The sequence below is a fragment of the Ranitomeya imitator genome, chromosome 2 (genome assembly GCF_032444005.1).
Source record: "Ranitomeya imitator isolate aRanImi1 chromosome 2, aRanImi1.pri, whole genome shotgun sequence".
Lineage (NCBI taxonomy): Eukaryota > Metazoa > Chordata > Amphibia > Anura > Dendrobatidae > Ranitomeya > Ranitomeya imitator.
Genome location: NC_091283.1, coordinates 495,863,805 through 495,883,502, shown reverse-complemented (window position 1 = coordinate 495,883,502; position 19,698 = coordinate 495,863,805). Strand labels below are relative to the sequence as shown.

The window sequence follows — 19,698 nt, the reverse complement described above, 5'->3', positions numbered from 1 at the left end:
CACTGCCAACTATGCTCCTCCATTGACTTGCATTGGGTTTCGTGTTTCGGTCGATCCCCGACTTTTCGCGATAATCGGCCGATTCCACTCGACTCGACTTTTGAGATAGTCGGGTTTCGCGAAACCCGGCTCGACTCTAAAAAGGTCAAGGTCGCTCAACTCTAGTAGTTAGGTGAGAGCAGAAGATCCTGATGAAGAAGTGATGGCTGCGAGTATCAGAGCTGGTTACAAGTGACAGGAAGTGAAACTGAAAAGGTATAAAACAATATGAAAATTGGCAGAAAAAGTATATGAGGATCTTCGGGACATTATCCTTAGGCATTTATGGCAAATACAGTTACTGAGTTAGGGTTGTTGAGAACCTATTTAAGTCTTCCTCATCTTTTCTATCTAGTCAGAACTTTTAAGGAATTATCAAACTATCAATGAGGAACTATCAACTAACTATGAGGTAAAACTAGAATGTGAACCTGAGCTAGGCCTCCACCTTTAAATGTAACCATGACCCCTTCCTATATAATAAGTACACCATTGGTTATATTTTCATTTCTTCTCAGTTTTTTATTATTTAATCTATTAGTATGCTTCACAACAACATAGTGGCCTCAATTATAGGATTCCAAATTCAAGATGTGAAGTAGAATAGAATAGAAAATAATTGGATTTTTTACTAGTAAAATTAACAAATGTATGTAAGGAGCAAATCTATCTGGCTCTTGACTACATATTCTGGAGGATGAACATCATGTGTATTGTGAGCAACAGTCATGTCCCAAGCATCAACCACAGCAACAGGAAGATTTCTGAAGACATCTTTCAAAATCAGGTTGTGGATATATCCATGGAAGTCACTGAATCTCTCTGAACTAAGATCATCATTTCTTGTATTTTCAGTTTTGATGATGACTTTGGTATCGGGACTCCTCAAAAAGAGACGAATCAAAGATTTTTGCACCAGAATAACTCTTCTAATAAAAAGTTGGACCGGGAAAGGTCTGAAGTGCTGACCCAAACAAATGACAATCACATAATTGGAACCTCCAGCTAGTCGATCGATCTGCTCATGGACATAAGCATCATCTTTGACCATGTAAATGCGACTTGCAATAATTGGATGACTGTGCTTTTTCCACTGTAAATTAATATTTCTTTTTTGATCTACTGCTACCATCAAAGTATCCATTCCTGCTCTATGCAGATCAAATGTCTTGAGACCTGTTCAAAAAGACAAAGAAAAATATATACTTTAAAAACATCAAGACCACGTAATGCTACAGTCAAAATCATGGGGCTATTGCAATGGTTCTGCTACAGCATATGGATCATGACAAATGCAAATAGGTAATTACCTTGGGCCCTTAAACAGTTATGGGCAGTCTATATGCTAGAAGCTTAAGTTATAGTGCTGGCTGTGTTATTATTTAGCAGATTCTGTCAGAACTTCCGAACCCCTAGAGTGGACCCACAGTACCGCGACAACGAACCTCCCAAGGGTGAGCTAACCAGATGGACCACCCCCTATACAGGGAGCAATAGGGGCAGGCCCGAGGGAGACTATTGCCGTGGAAGCTGATACCGGGGAACAGGAATCAGGAGAGGAAAGACGCGGAAGTGGCTAAGGCGGAGACACAGGACAGAGTGACAGTGTCAGTGACTGAAACACAGAGTGGACTGGATATGGTGGACGACCAGGACAGGCAGGGTATGGCGGAAACACAGGATGGACCGGATATGGTGGACGCCCAGGACTGACAGGGAATGGCAGAGACACAGGACGAACTGGATATGGCGGACGACCAGAACAGGCAGGGTATGGCGGAAACACAGGATGGACCGGATATGGCGGATGCCCAGGACTGGCAAGGAATGGCAGAGACACAGGACAGAACAAGGTAAGGAGGACCTGGGTCAAATGAGGACAAATGACAATCAGGCAAGGAGTATGGGGAAAGGCTACCTGATATAGCAGGAGTAGTGAGCACTTCCAGGTCTGGAGCCTCCAGCATCAGGAAATGGAGGAGCGGAGAGAGCAAAGACCCGCCTGTGGGAGTGTGCGTGCACCACCAGAGCAAGAAGGTGAAATGCGCCGGTGCCGAGGACCAGGATTCAGCGCACAGAGAGGATGAGAGGAGTCCAGGCGGCGCGTGGACAGTCTGGGAGCATGCAGAGACAGACACGCATGCCGGGAGCAGGAAGACCCAGCAGAAGTGGCAGCAGCGGCGTGCCGGGACAGGTATGTATGAAAAGAGCCAGAGGGAGATGCGGGAGGCGTGACAGTACCCCCCTCCTTACGCCCCCTCCTCCTAAGATTAGAAAGAAACTTAGCTAGAATTCGAGGAGCCTGGATGTTCTCTCAAGGCTCCCAAGATCTCTCCTCAGGACCAAAGCCCTTCCAATCAATTAAAAAATGGGTCCTACCTCGAGATTTCTTCATAGCCAGGATGTCCCTAACTTCAAAGACATCTTTTGCGGAAATAGGTAGAGGCGACTGGCTAGTGGTAGGGTGAAATTGGTTGAGAATGACTGGCTTGAGTAGAGAAATGTGAAATGAATTTGGAATGCAAAGCGAGGAGGGTAACCATAACTTGTAAACAACATCATTAATACAAGCTGACACCTCGAATGGACCAATATATCGTGGACCTAACTTATATGAAGGAATCTTAAGCCAAATAAACTTGGAAGATAACCATACTTTATCACCAGGTTGAAAAGACGGAGAATCCAGATGCCTCTTGTCAGCATGTCTTTTAACTCTGTCTCCAGCTCATTCAAGTGCGGTTTTGGTCTCCTGCCAGACCCTAGAAAACTCCTCGGCAGAAGATCGGCCGCCGGCACACCCTAAGCAGGGAGTACTGGCAAAGGTACACCAGGATGTTGCCCATAGACGACAAAGAAAGGCGACTTGGAAGAGGATTCACTAGTGTGGTTGTTGTATGCAAACTCGGCCCAAGGGAGCAGACTGGACCAGTCGTTTTGATGGCCGTTAGAGAAATGACGGAGATAGGTGACCAGGATTTGATTTGTGCGCTCTGCCTGACCATTAGTTTGAGGGTGGTAGGCAGAGGAGAAATCCAAAGTCACATCCATAAGTTTGCATAATGCACGCCAAAAGCGTGAGGTGAATTGAACTCCTCTGTCCGAAACTATGTGCTGAGGAAAGCCGTGAATCTGAAAAATATGAGCGATGAAGATCTTTGCCAGTTCGGGAGCAGAAGGTAAACCAGGAAGAGGAACGAAATGAGCCATCTTAGAAAATCGATTCATGACCACAAAGATAACTGTATGACCTGAGGACCGAGGCAGATCAGTGATAAAGTCCATTGCAAGGTGTCGCCAAGGAGCCGAGGGAACTGGAAGTGGATGCAATAGACCAGAGGGTAAATGTCTAGGAACTTTGTTCTTAGCATAGGATGGGCAGGAAGCGATGAAACTTCAGATGTCTTGAGGAAGAGATGGCCACCAGTAGTACCGCAACACCAAAGATAGGGTTTTCTTGAAACCGACATGACCTGTCAGCTTGGAAGCATGACCCCAACGTAAAACTTGCTTCCTGTTGCGCTCTTGAACAAAAGTCTTACCCGGAGGCAATGAAGTCAAGGTAACGGGAGCAACCAAGATGACCTTGCTAGGATCCACGATATGTGAAGGTCTCTCCTCAACATCGGCAGTCAGAAAGGATCTGGATAGGGTGTCAGCTTTGAAGTTCTTATTGCCAGGACAGAAATGTAGCTCAAAATCAAATCGGGCAAAGAACAGCAACCACCTAGCTTGCCAAGGATTAAGTCTCTGTGCAGAGCGGATGTAAGCCAGATTCTTGTGGTCAGTGTAGATCTTAAAAGGATGAACAGCTCCTTCCAACAAATACCACCACTCCTCCAACGCTAGTTTGATAGCCATCAACTCTCTGTCTCCAATGGTATAGTTCCTCTCAGCCGTGGAGAAGGTCTTAGAAAAGAAGCTGCAGGTGACCAGCCAACCAGAGGAAGACCTCTAGGAAAGAACTGCGCTGGCTCCGATAGCAGAAGCATCCACCTCCAGAATGAAGGGCTTGCTAATCTCTGGACGATGGAGAACGGAAGCTGTTGCAAAGGCTTGTTTCAAAGACTGGAATGTGTTTTCGGCCTCCGGGGTCCAGGAGTGAGGGTTAGCTCCCTTGCGGATCAAAGCAAAGATGGAGCTGGACAGGGTAGAAAAGTGAGGGATGAACTGCCGGTAGTAATTAGCAAATCCAAGGAACAGATGGATCGCCTTGACGCCTTGAGGACGCAGCCAGTTCTGCACGGCAAACACTTTTCCCGGATCCATATGTAGACCAGAATCAGATATGATGTATCCTAAGAATGGTAGGGACGACTGTTCAAAGGCGCACTTCTCAAGCTTGGCATACAGACGATTCGCTCTAAGGCGTAAGAGGACTTGACGAACGTCACTTCTGTGGGAAGAAAGATCTGGAGAGAATATAAGAATATCATCCAAGTGCACCACCACACAAGAATAAGGTAAATCCCGGAACACATCATTGACAAATTCCTGGAACACAGCGGGAGCATTGCACAGACCAAAAGGCATAACCATGTACATGTAATGACCATCCCGGGTATTGAATGTGGTTTTCCACTCATCTCCAGGACGGATACGGATGAGATTGTAGGCCCCATGGAGATCTAACTTAGTGAAGATACGCGCTCCACGGAGACTGTCAAATAGTTCTGGAATGAGAGGTAGTGGGTACTTGTTCTTAATAATGATATTATTGAGACCTCGGTAGTCGATGCAAGGACGAAAAGTACCATCTTTCTTCTTGATGAAAAAGAACCCTGCACCAGCAGGAGAAGATGACTTTAGAATAAAGCCTTTGGCTATGTTCTCTTGAACATATTCGGTCATATCTTGAGTCTCAGCAGTGAACAGAGGGTAGATCCGGCCCCTAGGTGGAGTGGAACCAGGAACGAGGTCGATCGGGCAATCATATGGACAATGCGGAGGAAGGATCTCCGCCTCTCTCTTATTGAAGATGTCAGCAAACGTCACATAGGCAGATGGTAAATCTGGAGACACAGAAGTTGATTGAGAAGAGGTTTTAAACTGGATGGGAAGCAAGCAGTGATTTTGGCAGAGATGTCCCCAATGTAGAGTGTCCCCAGACCGCCAGTCGAGGGTTGGCTCGTGCTTCCCTAACCAAGGAAGACCGAGAAGAATAGCATGAGACAAGGAGGGTAGCACGTAAAAGACAATTTTCTCTCGATGTCGGACTCCGATCTGTAATTCCAGTTCTTCGGTAACCTGAGTAACAGACTCCCGCAGGGGTTGACCATCGACTGAAGTAATCCTCCGAGGAGTCTCCAGGGACCTTACAGGAATCCAAAGTCTTCTAACCGCCTCGAGCTGAATGAAATTTCCGGCCGAACCAGAATCAATATAAGCTAATTCAGAGAAACGCTTAGAACCTAAATGCAAAAGAACAGAAAGAGTCAAAGGTGGAGAGGAGTCAGAATCACCTAGGTCAGATAAGAGAGGACTTCCTAGGCGGAGGCGTTTCCCGGCTTCGGGACAGGAACACAGGAAATGAGAAGCACTGCCGCAGTAGAAACAGAGCCCTTGAGCGAGTCTCTCTTTACGACCCTGCTCTACAGGCTTAAGTCGGTCTACCTGCATGGGTTCCGGAGTATGAACGGCTGGAGAAGACACAGAGCAAGGACGGGAGGAAATAGAGGTAGCCAGAGGAACACGAGGAAATCTTTTATCCCTAGCGGCCTCAAGGGAGCGCTCCTGGAAGCGTAAGTCTATATGGGTTGCCAGGGAGATCAGATCCTCTAATGATGTCGGAGTATCCTGGCCAGCCAACTCGTCCTTGATCTGGGCTGAGAGACCTCACCCAAAAGCTCCCACCAAAGCCTCATTGTTCCAGTTTAACTCAGAAGACAGGGTGCGGAACCAAATGGCGTATTGACCCACAAAGAGCGTACCCTGGTGAAGATTAAAGAGCGATTCCGTAGCAGAAGCCAGGCGACCAGGCTCATCAAACACCTTGCCGAACATATCGAGAAAGGGTCATCACGCTCTCAGAGAGGTTTCACCCAGGCTAAGGCCTCTCCCACTAAATGGGACACAACAAAAGCCACCTTTGCTCGGTCAGTGGGATACTGCTGAGGCAGCAACTCAAAATGTAGTTGGCACTGATTAAGAAACCCTCTTCGCCAAATGGGGCAAGGGGTGAGGAGTTGTAGCCTGGGGTGAGACAGAGGCGATGGACTGAAGGGCAAGCAGACGACCATCCACAGACGCCATATAATTTAGAATGTGGGACTGGGTATCACGCTGCTGAGCAAGCTCCTGTTGGAGCGCTCCCAGGATCAGAGGTCTGAAGGGCCGACGAACGGGACTACAAGGTCTTTAGGAAGGACATAATCATTGTCTGCTTCTACCATAAGAATAAAAGGCCTTTTTGGATGGGAGACGGAGTACCAGCGGGGTCCATGGCCTGATTGTACTGTCAGAACTTCCGAACCCCTAGAGTGGACCCACAGTACCGCGACAACTAACCTCCCAAGGGTGAGCTAACCAGATGGAACACCCCTATACAGGGAGCGTTAGGGGCAGGCCCAAGGTAGACTATTGCCACGGAAGATGATAACGGGGAACAGGAAGCAGGAGAGGAAAGACGCGGAAGTGGCTAAGGTGGAGACACAAGACTGAGTGTGTTGTGAATTCCGCTCTTGGGCTCCCTCCGGTGGTTGTAAGTGGCACTTTTGTGAGTTCTGCTCTTGGGCTCCCTCTTGTGGTTTCTAGTGGTATGGCTGCTCCTTGGAGTTAGCTGTCATCAGCTGCCTCCACTTATCGTCTCTTCTGCTCGGCTATTTAAGTCTGGCTCTATCTTCAGCCAGTGCCACTTGTAAATGGTTCCTGGTTGGATTCACATCTCTTTGGAGTTCCCTGTTATCCTGACCAGTTCAGCTAAGCTAAGTTTTTGCTTGCCCTTTTCTGTTCACAGATTGTGGACTTATCCATTCTGTGCTTTCTATGTTTGTCCAGCTTATCAGTGTGAATTAATTCTGTCTTGCTGGAAGCTCTGGGAGGCAGATTTGCCCTCCACACCTTTAGTCAGGTGTGGAGATTTTTTGTAAACTCTGCGTGGATTTTTGTAGTGTTTCATACTGACCGCACAGTATTCCATCCTGTCCTATCTATTTAGTTAGACTGGCCTCCTGTGCTCATCCTGGTTTCATTCTGTGTATGTCTTTTCCCTCTCCACTCACAGTCATTATTTGTGGGGGGCTAATCTATGGAGTACTGTGTCCAGTTTTGGGCACCGGTGCTCAGGAAGGATATAATGGAACTAGAGAGAGTACAAAGGAGGGCAACAAAATTAATAAAGGGGATGGGAGAACTACAATACCCAGATAGATTAGCGAAATTAGGATTATTTAGTCTAGAAAAAAGACGACTGAGGGGCGATCTAATAACCATGTATAAGTATACAAGGGGACAATACAAATATCTCGCTGAGGATCTGTTTATACCAAGGAAGGTGACAGGCACAAGGGGGCATTCTTTGCGTCTGGAGGAGAGAAGGTTTTTCCACCAACATAGAAGAGGATTCTTTACTGTTAGGGCAGTGAGAATCTGGAATTGCTTGCCTGAGGAGGTGGTGATGGCGAACTCAGTCGAGGGGTTCAAGAGAGGCCTGGATGTCTTCCTGGAGCAGAACAATATTGTATCATACAATTATTAGGTTCTGTAGAAGGACGTAGATCTGGGGATTTATTATGATGGAATATAGGCTGAACTGGATGGACAAATGTCTTTTTTCGGCCTTACTAACTATGTTACTATGTTACTATCCTTTGGGGATTTTCTCTGAGGCAAGATAGATTTCCTGCTTCTATCTTTAGGGGTAGTTAGCTCTTAGGCTGTGACGAGATGCCTGGGGAGAGTTAGGAGCATTCCACGGCTACTGCTAGTGTTGTGTTAAGCTTAGGGACTGTGGTCAGTACAGTTACCACTTCCTTCAGAGCTCATTCCATGTTGCTCCTAGACCACCGTATCATAACAGTGTGACAGTGACTGAAACACAGAGTGGACTGGATATGGCGGATGACCAGGACAGGCAGGGTATGGCGGAAACACAGGACGGACCGGATATGGCGGACGCCCAGGACAGGCAGGGAATGGCGGAGACATGGGACAGAACAAGGTAAGGAGGACCTGGGTCAAATGAGGACAAATGACAATCAGGCAAGGAGTATGGGGAAAGGCTACCTGATATAGCAGGAGTATTGAGCCCTTCCGGGTCTGGAACCTCCAGGATCAGGAAAGGGAGGAGCGGAGAGAGAGCGAAGACCAAGAAGGTGAAGTGCGCATGCGCTGGCGCCGAGGACCAGAATTCGGCGCAGAGAGAGGAAGAGAGGAGTCCAGGCGGCACGCGGATAGTCCGGGAGCATGCAGAGACGGACATGCACAGCGGGAGCAGGAAGACCCAGCAGAAGCGGCAGAAGCGGCAGAAGCAGCGGCGCGCCGGGACAGGTAAGTATGAAAAGAGCAAGAGGGAGATGCGGGAGGTGTGACAGATTCATAGTGTTTGTCGGGTACTACAATATTGTATCTGCATATACCTCGAGAGTAATTAAATATTCCATTAGATGGTGTCTTTATTGAGATATTTTCCCTTAGAGGGATTCGTTTGAGAGGTTCCATTTAAATCCTACTAATCGTTTACCATTACAAAGCACATAACTCTGGGTCATTCATATTACCATTAATATATTGTTTGTAGATCAAATAAGATTTGACCAATTTAGAAAATATGTCAGTGGCACTTAGTGTCGGACTTGGCATTAAGGATTTGGGTTTAGAAACTGCTAGTATCAAAAAGACCAGGTTGACAAAGCTTTCACTTTCAAAAGTGTAAAAGCTTTCATATAATAGTAAAATGAATATTTAATAAAACTTAAAATTAATTTTCCACTAATCATCAATAGAAACAAATCTTATCACTGTACTGTTAATGTTTAAAATAACCTAGACTAAGGGGAAATATTAAATGAAAATGACCTGATATTCAACAAAAAGAAAGAACAGGTATGGTATTCACAAAAATTGAAAGTATTAGTAGGATTTTATCAACAAAGAAATGATGACAAAATAGATTGTAATATATACATTATAGTATACTTACAGTATGGTCAGATACTGTGATATAAACTACCGTATGGCCAGCAGGGTCGGTGTTAGAATTTGGGGCCCCACTTTATCTAACATATTACATCATTATATGGAAACATTTAGGGTGCATTTGCACAAGCTGATTTCTGACCATTAAGCGAGAATGATGGGTGTAGATCAACCACTAATAAATCATTCTGTCCCCATATAGTATCATGCTTTCAGCAACATTTATCCTGTTTCCAACAATCAATGTGCTGCCTAGAACGATGTTTTTTCCAGCATAAATGATACACTTACCCGATATATGATCATCCTTCTGTTCGCTGGGGTGATTATTGACATATTTACATCTATGAACTCACGTCTGGGCTGCTGGCATTTAGAAATGTACTACTGAACACATACTATGCATATCACAAGTGACACAAACACTATATATTATACATACATCAGTATTAAATTAAAAAAAAACAATACAGGCAACAAATTTATATGCAAATTGATCTAAAACTTATTTTTAATTAACAAAAAGAACATCATAATATAAAATTAGGAGAAACATGAAGGAAACCACTAAAGGGTTGTATAAGATAAATAGTGCAAATGTAGAAGTTTACATTACATTGCAAATCATTACTAACTTCCTGGTAACATTATGTGCATGCATAAGCAAGATGGTGGGAGACTTGTAAAGCTGACAAATAACCATCCTAATGCTCAATAACATAGTTATCAAACCCGCTCTCATCAGATATGAAAGAGTATACAAAATCTTCCAAGCACATAAGATGGTCAAAGTGATAGCAAAATAAATCAGAAATATATCACACATATGTATACAAAGAACACATACATACACACATATATGCTGAACACATGTATCCTTTCTCTTGGAATCTCCTCTGTAAAAATATGAGATTCATGACTAATCATCATGTGTACAATTTTTATGAATACACCAATATTGCTAGTATGATTTATTTATAACCCACTTGGGATAAAAGCTACACGTAAAATCTAAATGACTATTTTACATCTATATTTTAAAAATGGGCGGCAGAATTGTTGCCTTTATCATCGTATGAGATGATGAGGTCTAAAAATTCAGTATGCGTTTTGGAATCTGGAAATGAAAAATTCAAATCCCGATGATTCATGTTAAATTCAGCAACAAAAATTGTGCTATCTGCCCCTGTACAAATAATAAAAAAATACATCATCTAGAAATCTTTTGTAAAATAAGATGTGACCCATTTCGCAGGAAGGACCCATGAACAAATTTGCATTCTTTGGGGCAAATTGCGTTCCTGTTTTGCAGCACCTCAACTACCATAAGGTCACACCCTCAAATGAAAAGAAAATACTGTGATTTAATATAAAGTCAGTGCTGTGTAAAAGAAATCGTGTTTGGTTGATAGGAATTGAATTATTCCAAAGAGGAAGAATTCAAATAGATTTTAGCCCTAAATAATGCTTTATATTACAATATAATGGGCTTGCATCTAAGGACTACTTAGAAGGGACTAGTGTTTGATTTGTTTCCGTAATGAAATGGGATGAATCACGTATATGTGATGATTATTCATATACATATTGTTGGAGAAACAAATCAATATAGTGTAAATAATGTGCTGTAATGGATTTGATCCCAAACATGGTGGGATGACCAGGAGGATGAATGAAACTTTTGGGGATTTTAGGTAAAAAATAAAAATAAGGTAAATGACATTATTTAATACAAATAAAATATTTGTTTTATTTAGAAGATTGTTTTTTTTTATTGCATTACCAACTAAATCATCGTACTCTTTGAAATAATGCAAGGAAGGATCCCATGATAACCTTTCATAATATTGCACATCAATCAGGATCCATAGCACCTCATTCACATAGGTGGACCCTTGTGATGTAACAATCGTGCCTCTCTTTTCTGTGGCACATATTACAATCTGATTATTAATTTTCAAGGATGTGATGGTCTGGCGCTTTGCTTTGGTGAGATTGTTCCTTTTCCCAAAATGGTGAAAGTTTTGTTTGACCTTTAGTTTGGAACAGTTTATTTAAGAATGTTCACACTCCCCACAATACATAGTGACATAGTTATATATAGTTACAGTGTTTCTACAGCTTGAAAAAAATGACATCATGAAAAGAGGCATCAATAGAAAAGAGATGGATATATAAAAAAGACGAAGAAGGTCCGGTGACCTTCGAAACGCGTAGGCAAGTTTGTCCCTGTGCGGCCTCCGTCCGCTGCTCCTTTCTCTTCTGTCTTGGTGACGTCACCCAGACCACGCCCCCTCTCTCTCACCGCTCTGTACAGCGGCTTTCCTCTGGCCCACGTGTGCTGCCTAGCAGCGTTCCAGATGCACGGAGGCTGTGCACTCACCGGGGAGGACGCTCCCCATATCTACAGGTGTTGTGCCGCCTCTTGTCGTGATCTTGGATCCTGCAGCTTCAGCTACCCGGACCGCTGGAGATCCCGTCTCATTACCTCCTGGGACAGCGCCCATTTTTGTTAGGACAGCGCTATCAGCCTCTCAGCAGTTATCTTCCATTTAGACAGCGCCAGCAGCCTCTCAGCAGTCACCTTCCACTAAGTAAGTGTGCGGTCTTTTTATTGATCTATTATACATTTTTTGCAACATGCTTTATTATTATTATTGATTACTCTGCTGGTTTTGTGAGCATTTGCTCTTTTTTACTGCCTTATATAGATATTATTGCCCATTATTGACTACTGGGATAATATCCCCATTTTATGCAGTACTGTTTCCTGCTGATGGTATAGCCTTATTATTTATTTATTGATCCTCCTTTTCTAGTTAGCGCGGTGTTTTTATTTATCTATATCTTTTTACTGCAGGCATCAATAGACCCACAGTAGAAATTAGCAAATGGCACATCAGCAGGCAGCCATGGGCCATGTGTAAGGAGGAAGACCAAGCCGAGTCCGGAACTGTCAAGGCTGCATTCCAGGTTGTCCAGGGGAAAGAATAGTGAACCGGACAGATCCGGTGATTTGGAAGCAGGTGGTATGGCAAAGGAGAAGCGCGTGTGGCAGCAGTCAGTTTTGGCACAAACAAGCAGCGCACAGCAGGGTGAGAAGCGTACTCCATCCCCTGAGCATCGGTGCTGCATCGGGCTGTATTTGCTGGCTCCCGTCACCACAAGCGGGACCATAAGGGAGAGGGGTGCTGTGTGCTCAGTAACCATGAGTACCACGCTTGGATGGAGAATTGATAGCCGAGAACCAGACATATGCTTGCAGCTTTCCCTGCCAGTTACTGTACGCCAGCCCACATTTGATTCTATAAGTGCTGTGGCCTTGTTTGATTTGGCTGCGCAGGTTTATGGACAAGGGGCTCAGCAGACAGTACCGGAAACCGACTGCTGCCGCCAGAAGATGGACCCTTGTTTAAAGGACCCCATTTGTTGACATCTTCCTGGCCGCCGCCAACACTGCAACTTCTGTGGGATCATCTCTGTGGTGGAGGAACATAAAGGATACGATTATGTTGATAATTTGACTGCTGTTATTCTTCATTTGTTGCTCATTTTATTTCCTTTTTAACCATTCATCTCCCTACAAGGAGTTCACTATTCTGTTAGATTAAACTATTAAACTTGATAACTCTTGCTCTGCCTCCTGTCCGTCACTGCATCCTGCAACCTGCTTACACTTGACATAGTCGGCAAGATGCAATCCACAGGTGCAGAGGTGGCAGACCAAGCGGCCATGGGTGTCCCAAGGGCTAGCTTGCCACTGGGGGCTATGCTCATCAATCTCCAAAAGTTTGCAGGGCCCAATTCACTGCTATGAGACTGGTCCTAGCAGGTTAAAGGCATGCTAAGAATGCCCCCCATGACCCCCGCCATGCAGACAGAGATTGCTGCGATTGCCCTGAACGGGGAAGCTAGGTGCTCTGTCATGTTCCGGCCCCTGCATGAGCAGAACACTTTCACCAAGGTGTTGCAGATCTTGCAAGAGATACCTGGGGACCCAACGGATAACGGAGTATTGCGGATATGCTTGTTTAGCCTTGTCCAAAGGGAGGGGGAGTCTGTGACCCAATATATGAACGCACAGCAGGAGATCAACGCCGCAATCGCTAAGCAGGATGGTGTGGACATCATACCTTCTGATGTAATTTTGAGAGACCAACTAGTGGCAAGCCTCAGGGATGCGCTGCTTAAACAGGCCTTGCAGAAGAGTTTGCGGGTGAATCTGCGCATTTCTTTTTTGGAAATCGGGGCGCAAGCGCACGAGCAGGAAAGTCTGTTGGCCTGAATATGTAGATGAGTTGGTCTCCATCTGGTGGGTTGCCTGTGAAAGTAGGGCTTACAGACAGACAGGCCTGCACTTACTTTCTGCCAACTACCTGTGGTACTTTCCTTACATTTTTTCTACCAATATTACTGTATGAAACTGATGTTTGTGCCATCGGAGTTTGGCTGGAGTAAAAAATTTTGAAATTGGAAGTGTTGCATGAGGTTTCAGGTCTCCCAGCTAAGAAGGCTTAAACTGCTCTTTTAGCCACCAGGTCCTCTTTGAAACTTCAATTCCAAGCTGTAAATTCTGGGCCATACTCTGATGCCTCATGCATGTGTAAGCAGGTTGCAGGATGCAGTGATAGACAGGAGGCAAAGCAAGAGTTAATAAATTTAACAGTTTAATCCAACAGAGCAGTAAACTCCTCACAGGGAAATGAAATGAGCAACAAATGCAGAATAACAGCAGCCCAATTATGAAACTTAACATGTCCTTCATGTTCCTCCTCCGCAGATGATCACGCAGGGGTTGCAGTACCTGCAGCGGCTGGGAAGATGTCCACAAATGATGTCCTTTAAATTAGGGGCCGTCTTCTGGCGGCAGCGGTCGTTCTCCGGTACCTTCTGCTGAGCTCCTAGTCCATAAACCTGTGCGGCCAGAGTCAAACGTGGGCTGGCGTACAGCAACTGGCACGGAGGGCTGCAAACATATGTCTCTCCTCCATGCATTCCTCTCTCTTACAGTCCCACTTGTGGTGATGGGAGCCAGCAAATACAGCCTGACGCAGCGCAGATGCTCAGGGGACAGAGCATGCCTCTCACCCTGCTGCGTGCTGCTTATTCGTGCCAAAACTCACTGCCGCCGCGCACGCTTCTCTTTTGCTACACCCCCTGCTTCCGGATGACCATCTCTGTCCAGTTAACTATTCTTTCCCCTGAACAACCTGGGACGCAGCCTCGACAGCTCCGGATCCAGCTCAGCACAAGCACCCGTGGGCCCGGTCTTCCTCCTTACACACCCCCTGACCTTTAGCTCACCATTCCACGGGCGAGAGTTCTTTCAGTAGGCATTACCTTCCTCCATATCTTGTGTAATCCGCTGCCAAATAAATTGGTTTTGTTCATAACAATTGGGAGGTATTCCAGCTGTCGTTTATTCTGTGCGGCATAGGTCAGGTTGAGTGGTCGAGTCAGGCTGGGTAGTCGAGGACGGGGAAGCATCATAGTCCAATGGAGCAGCCATTTCAGGAGTCTCAGGTCCTGACACTTCCCCTTGCTGATGGGTAGCAGACCATCCAGGTCAGAGGATGAGGCAGATGATGATTCTTCATCACATTCAAAGGTGGCTGTAGTGGGCATTTCGGGGACATTCGACACTCTCTCTTCCTTCTTGTTATCTCGTGACAGGCAAGGACACAGCATACTCCAGTGAACTACTCGGGTAGGGGCCCCTCCTTCCCCTTCAGCCTGAACTTCATAGATGGAACCATTGGATCCGATTCGGCGTTTCACCAGATACAGAGTTTTTTCCCATCGAAGCTCTAACTTGCCTCGTGGCCGCTTGTCTCGGACCAGCACCAAGTCTCCAGCCTTGAGAGCTGTCCCTCACAGGGGCATTGTCTCATGGTCCTCAAGTTCTTGAAACTTAGTCTACACCAATCGATGTAGAGTCTGCAAATGATGCTGATGTTCATGGACCCAGGTAGACATCCTTGTCCGTCAGTAGTCCTCCTCTGGGTCCAACTCCAGCTCGGTAATCTCACGTCCCTTTTTCCTGAACAGCAGGGTGTATGACGTGTATCCTGTTGTATGGTCTGTGTGTTCTGCAGCTGCACTCAGGGACGAGCCAACCAATCAGAAGTGGTTTTGGGCTGTAATCCACAACTCAGTCAATGTGACTGTTTACTTATACTCAGGTTAAATGTTACATAATTTTATTATATGCCAGCATTCGGTGGTGTAACCCAAGGACGTGCTATCTTTAACTAGGGAGGAATTTGGCACCCTGTGTCTGCGCACCGCAAAATAGTCACATATGTACTATTTTATATGTGTATTTCAAATGATGGGAGTTATGCTTTCTCTGCTGGGGACAACTGCAAACACAATTTACCCTCCTCCCTCAAGGTACCGTCACACATAACGAAATCGTTAATGATATCGTTGCTTTTTGTGACGTAGCAACGATATCGTTAAGGAAATCGTTATGTGTGACAGCGACCAACGATCAGGCCCCTGCTGGGAGATCGTTGGTCGCTGAAGAAAGTCCAGAACTTTATTTCGTCGCTGGATCTCCCGCTGACATCGCTGGATTGGTGTGTGTGACGCCGATCCAGCGATATCTTCACTGGTAAGCAGGGTAAACATCGGGTTACTAAGCGCAGGGCCGCGCTTAGTAACCCGATGTTTACCCTGGTTACCAGCGTAAAAGTAAAAAAAACAAACACTACATACTTACCTACCGCTGTCTGTCCCCGGCGCTCTGCTTCTCTGCAGTCCTCCTGCACTGGCTGTGAGCACAGCGGTCGGAAAGCAGAGCGGTGACTCTCTCTGCTGTCCCAAAAAGTATTAGAGCAGCAGGGTGTTTATACTGAATCACTGCAGAGAGAGATAATTCCCATCGTTCAGAGCAGACTGTATACCTGTTGAGAGTTGTATTCCATCCTCTGAAACTGTATTTGAACTTCAGTAAATGGGAAAGTGACTTTCCTTGTCTCCTGACTTATTACTCTGCACCATCTACTTCTATCACTATCCCTGGGGGCCAGCCCTAGTTGGAGGGGAGTTAAACATCTGCACAGCCATCATCACCTACCCCCCAAGGATCATCTGCAGTGCTGGCCATATTACAGCCGAACACTCCAACCTGCATCACAAACTCTTTTTTCTAATTTTTGTTTTCCTTTTTCTTTTTAATCCCTGTTTCACTGTCCCCAGAGCACAGGCACCAGGCACGGCCACCATCCATATGACCCCCAGAATCCAATGTTGCCCAGCGATCTGAATACCCCACTCTCAGTGATAAACATAACTCTTCATTTATCGACATTGAACCTCATCTGCCAAGTGAATACCAAAACACTCATTTTATCCAAGTCAGTCTGTAATTTATGAACATTTTCCATACACTACACCACACAAGTTTGTTTGGTGTCATCTGCAAAATTCGAAAAAAAAACCTCTATTAATCCTGTCTTACATATCATTAATAAATAAGTTAAATACCAGCAGACTCATGGCTGAATCTTGGAAATGCAGAGAGAAAATAAACACATTTAGTCAGCCACAAATTGTGCAAGTTCTACCACATAAAAAGATGAGAGAGGCCTGTAATAGACATCATAGGTAAACCACAACTATTAGAGTAAAAATGAGAATACAAATCCAGAAAATTACCTTGTCTGATTTGGCAAGATTTATTTAGCAAATTATGTTGGAAAATAAGTATTTGGTCACCTAAAAACCTGCAAGAATTCTGGCTCTATCAGACCTGTAACTTCTTCTTGAGGAGACTCTTATGTCCTCCACTCATGACATGTAGTGATGGCACCTGTTTGAACTTGCTATCAGTATAAAAGACACCTATCCACAACCTCAAACAGTCACACTCCAAACTCCACTATGGTGAAAACCAAAGAGCTGTCAAAGGACACCAGAAACAAAATTGTAGCCCTGCACCAGGCTGAGAAGATTGAATCTGCAATTGGCAAGCAGCTTGATGTGATGAAATCAACTGTGGGAGCAATAATAAGAAAATGGAAGACATACAAGACGACTGATAATCTCCCTCGATCTGGGACTCCACGCAAGATCTCATCCCATGGGGTCAAAATGATCAAAAGAATGGTGAGCAAAAATCCCAGAACCGCACAGGGGGACCTAGTGAATGACCTGCATAGAGCTGGGACAACTGTAACAAAGGTTGCCATCAGTAACACACCATGCCGCCAGGGACTCAGATCCTGCAGTGCCAGACGTGTCCCCCTACTTAAGCCAGTACATGTCCTGGCCTGTCTGAAGTTTGTTAGAGAGCATTTGAATTATCAAGAACAGTATTGGGAGGATGTCATATGGTCTGATGAAACCAAAGTATAACTGGTAGAAACAAAACTCGTCGTGTTTGGAGAAGACAGAATGCTGAGTTGCATCCAAAGAACACCATACCTACTGTGAAACATGAGGGTGACAACATCATGCATTGGGGCTGTTTCTCTGCAAAGGGACCAGGATGACTCATCCGTGTACATGAAAGAATGAATGGGGCAATTTATCATGAGATTTTGAGTGCAAACCTCCTTCCATCAGCAAGGGCATTGAAGATGAAACGTGGATGGGTGTTTCAGCATAATAATAATAACAAGCACACCGCCAGGGCAACAAAGGAGTGGCTTCATAAGAAGCATATGAAGTTTCTGGAGTGGCCTAGCCAGTCTCCTGATCTCAACCCCATAAAAAACCTTTAGAGGGAGTTGAAAGTCTGTGTTGCCCACCGACAGGCTGCTCTAGAGATCTGCATGGAGGAATGGACCAACATACCACCAACAGTGTGTGCCAACCGTGTGAAGACTTACAGAAAAAGTTTGACCTCTGTCATTGCCAAAAAAAGGATATATAACAAAATATTTAAATGAACTTTTGTTAATGACCAAATACTTATTTTCCAACATAATTAAATCTTGCCAAATCAGACAAGGTGATTTTCTGGATTTGTTTTCTCATTTTGACTCTCATAGTTGTGGTCTACCTATGATGTCAATTACAGGCCACTCTTTTTAAGTTGGAGATCTTGCCCAATTGGTGGCTGACTAAATATTTTTTCCCCACTGTATAACTTACAACTGAAGGCCATTCAGATAAGCAGTCATTTAGCAAAACTTTCTGGATGTGGTCTTTGAACCAGTTTTCACTCCAATTACAAACCTTACTTTCTAATCATATTGGCTTTAATTTACCTATTAGGTATCTATGTGGGACAATGTCAAATATTTTTTGCAAAGTCAAAAATTACCACATCCACATCTACCCCTCTGTCCAAGATTACACCACCTCTTAATAAAAATTAATTAGGTTGGCTTACAAAACCCTCAAGATTATTTATCATAACTGATTTGAAGCTTACTGGTGTATTATCTGTGAAAGAACAAAAGACATACTGATAGGGAATTTAGATTGTGAGCCCTATTGGGGACAGTGTTGATTATGTCTGTAAAGTGCTGCTTAATAAGATAGCTCTGTATAAGCAAAGCATATTTTTTAAAATGGGCACCATACTAACTTTGTGCCTGTCACTTGGCACCGGTCTAATCACTAGAAAGTCTCTAAAAATTATATGTACAGGGTAAAGAAATAACTCAGCTAAGTTCCTTGAGAATCATTGAATGCAGCCCATCTGGGCTTGGGGTCCTGCCAACGGAGTATATTAGATGACATATTACGAGCAATGGGATGGACTACATGCATCACTGTCTTTTGAGTATAAAGAAAAAAACCCTTTTTTAATAATTCTGCCTTCTTTTGATCTTCAGGGACCAACTTCCCACTAGCATTTTTCAAAGGATCCACGTGTGTTTTCCTTGTGTTTTTGTATTTACATCTTGGAATTTGTTCTGCTGCTGTTCATTTTCTACTTTTGCTGTTTTGATTGCATTTTTCTAGAGTACATTCAGCTCTTCATAATATTTAACCCCTTAACGACCGCCGATACGCCTTTTAACGGCAGCCGCTAAGGGTACTTAAACCACAGCGCCGTTAATTAACAGCGCTGTGGAAAAAGTAAATAGCGCCCCCCAGAGTCGGATTTTATCCGGGATCTCGGCTGCCGGCGATAGCCGAGACCCCAGAGAACATGACTCGGAGGTTTTTTTACCGACCCCGCTTTTGCGATCGCCGGTAAATAACCGCTTACCGGCGATCGCAAAAAAAACCCAAAAACGCGATTTCTTTTTAATTTCTCTGTCCTCCGATGTGATCGGACATCAGAGGACAGAGAAATGGGGTCCCAGGTAGCCCCCCAATACTTACCTGTCTCCCCCGGTGCTCCTCGTGGCTCCCGATGGGCGCTGCCATCTTTTTCCGGCAAAAAAATCGCGGGCGCATGCGCCCGCCAGCCGGTAACGGGAGAATCTTTGGGGTCTTGGCTGCCAGGGGTAGCTGAGACCCCAAAGAACATGATCGGGGTAGGTTTTACCGACCCCTGTTTTGCGATCGCCGGTAATTAACTGTTTACCGGCGACCGCAAAAAAAAAAAAGTAATGTGTA

General features: G+C 44.8%; 1 protein-coding gene across 1 annotated transcript in view; it reads right to left on the bottom strand.

Moving 5' to 3' along the window:
- Positions 1-544: 544 nt before the first annotated feature.
- Positions 545-19,698, bottom strand: part of LOC138664643 (NXPE family member 4-like) — a 182,429-nt gene continuing 163,275 nt past the window's right edge. Inside the window, exon 4 of the mRNA XM_069751528.1 lies at positions 545-1,215. Within this exon, the coding sequence (XP_069607629.1) occupies positions 680-1,215 (536 nt within the window). The 3' untranslated portion in view covers positions 545-679. The remainder of the gene's footprint in view (positions 1,216-19,698) is intronic.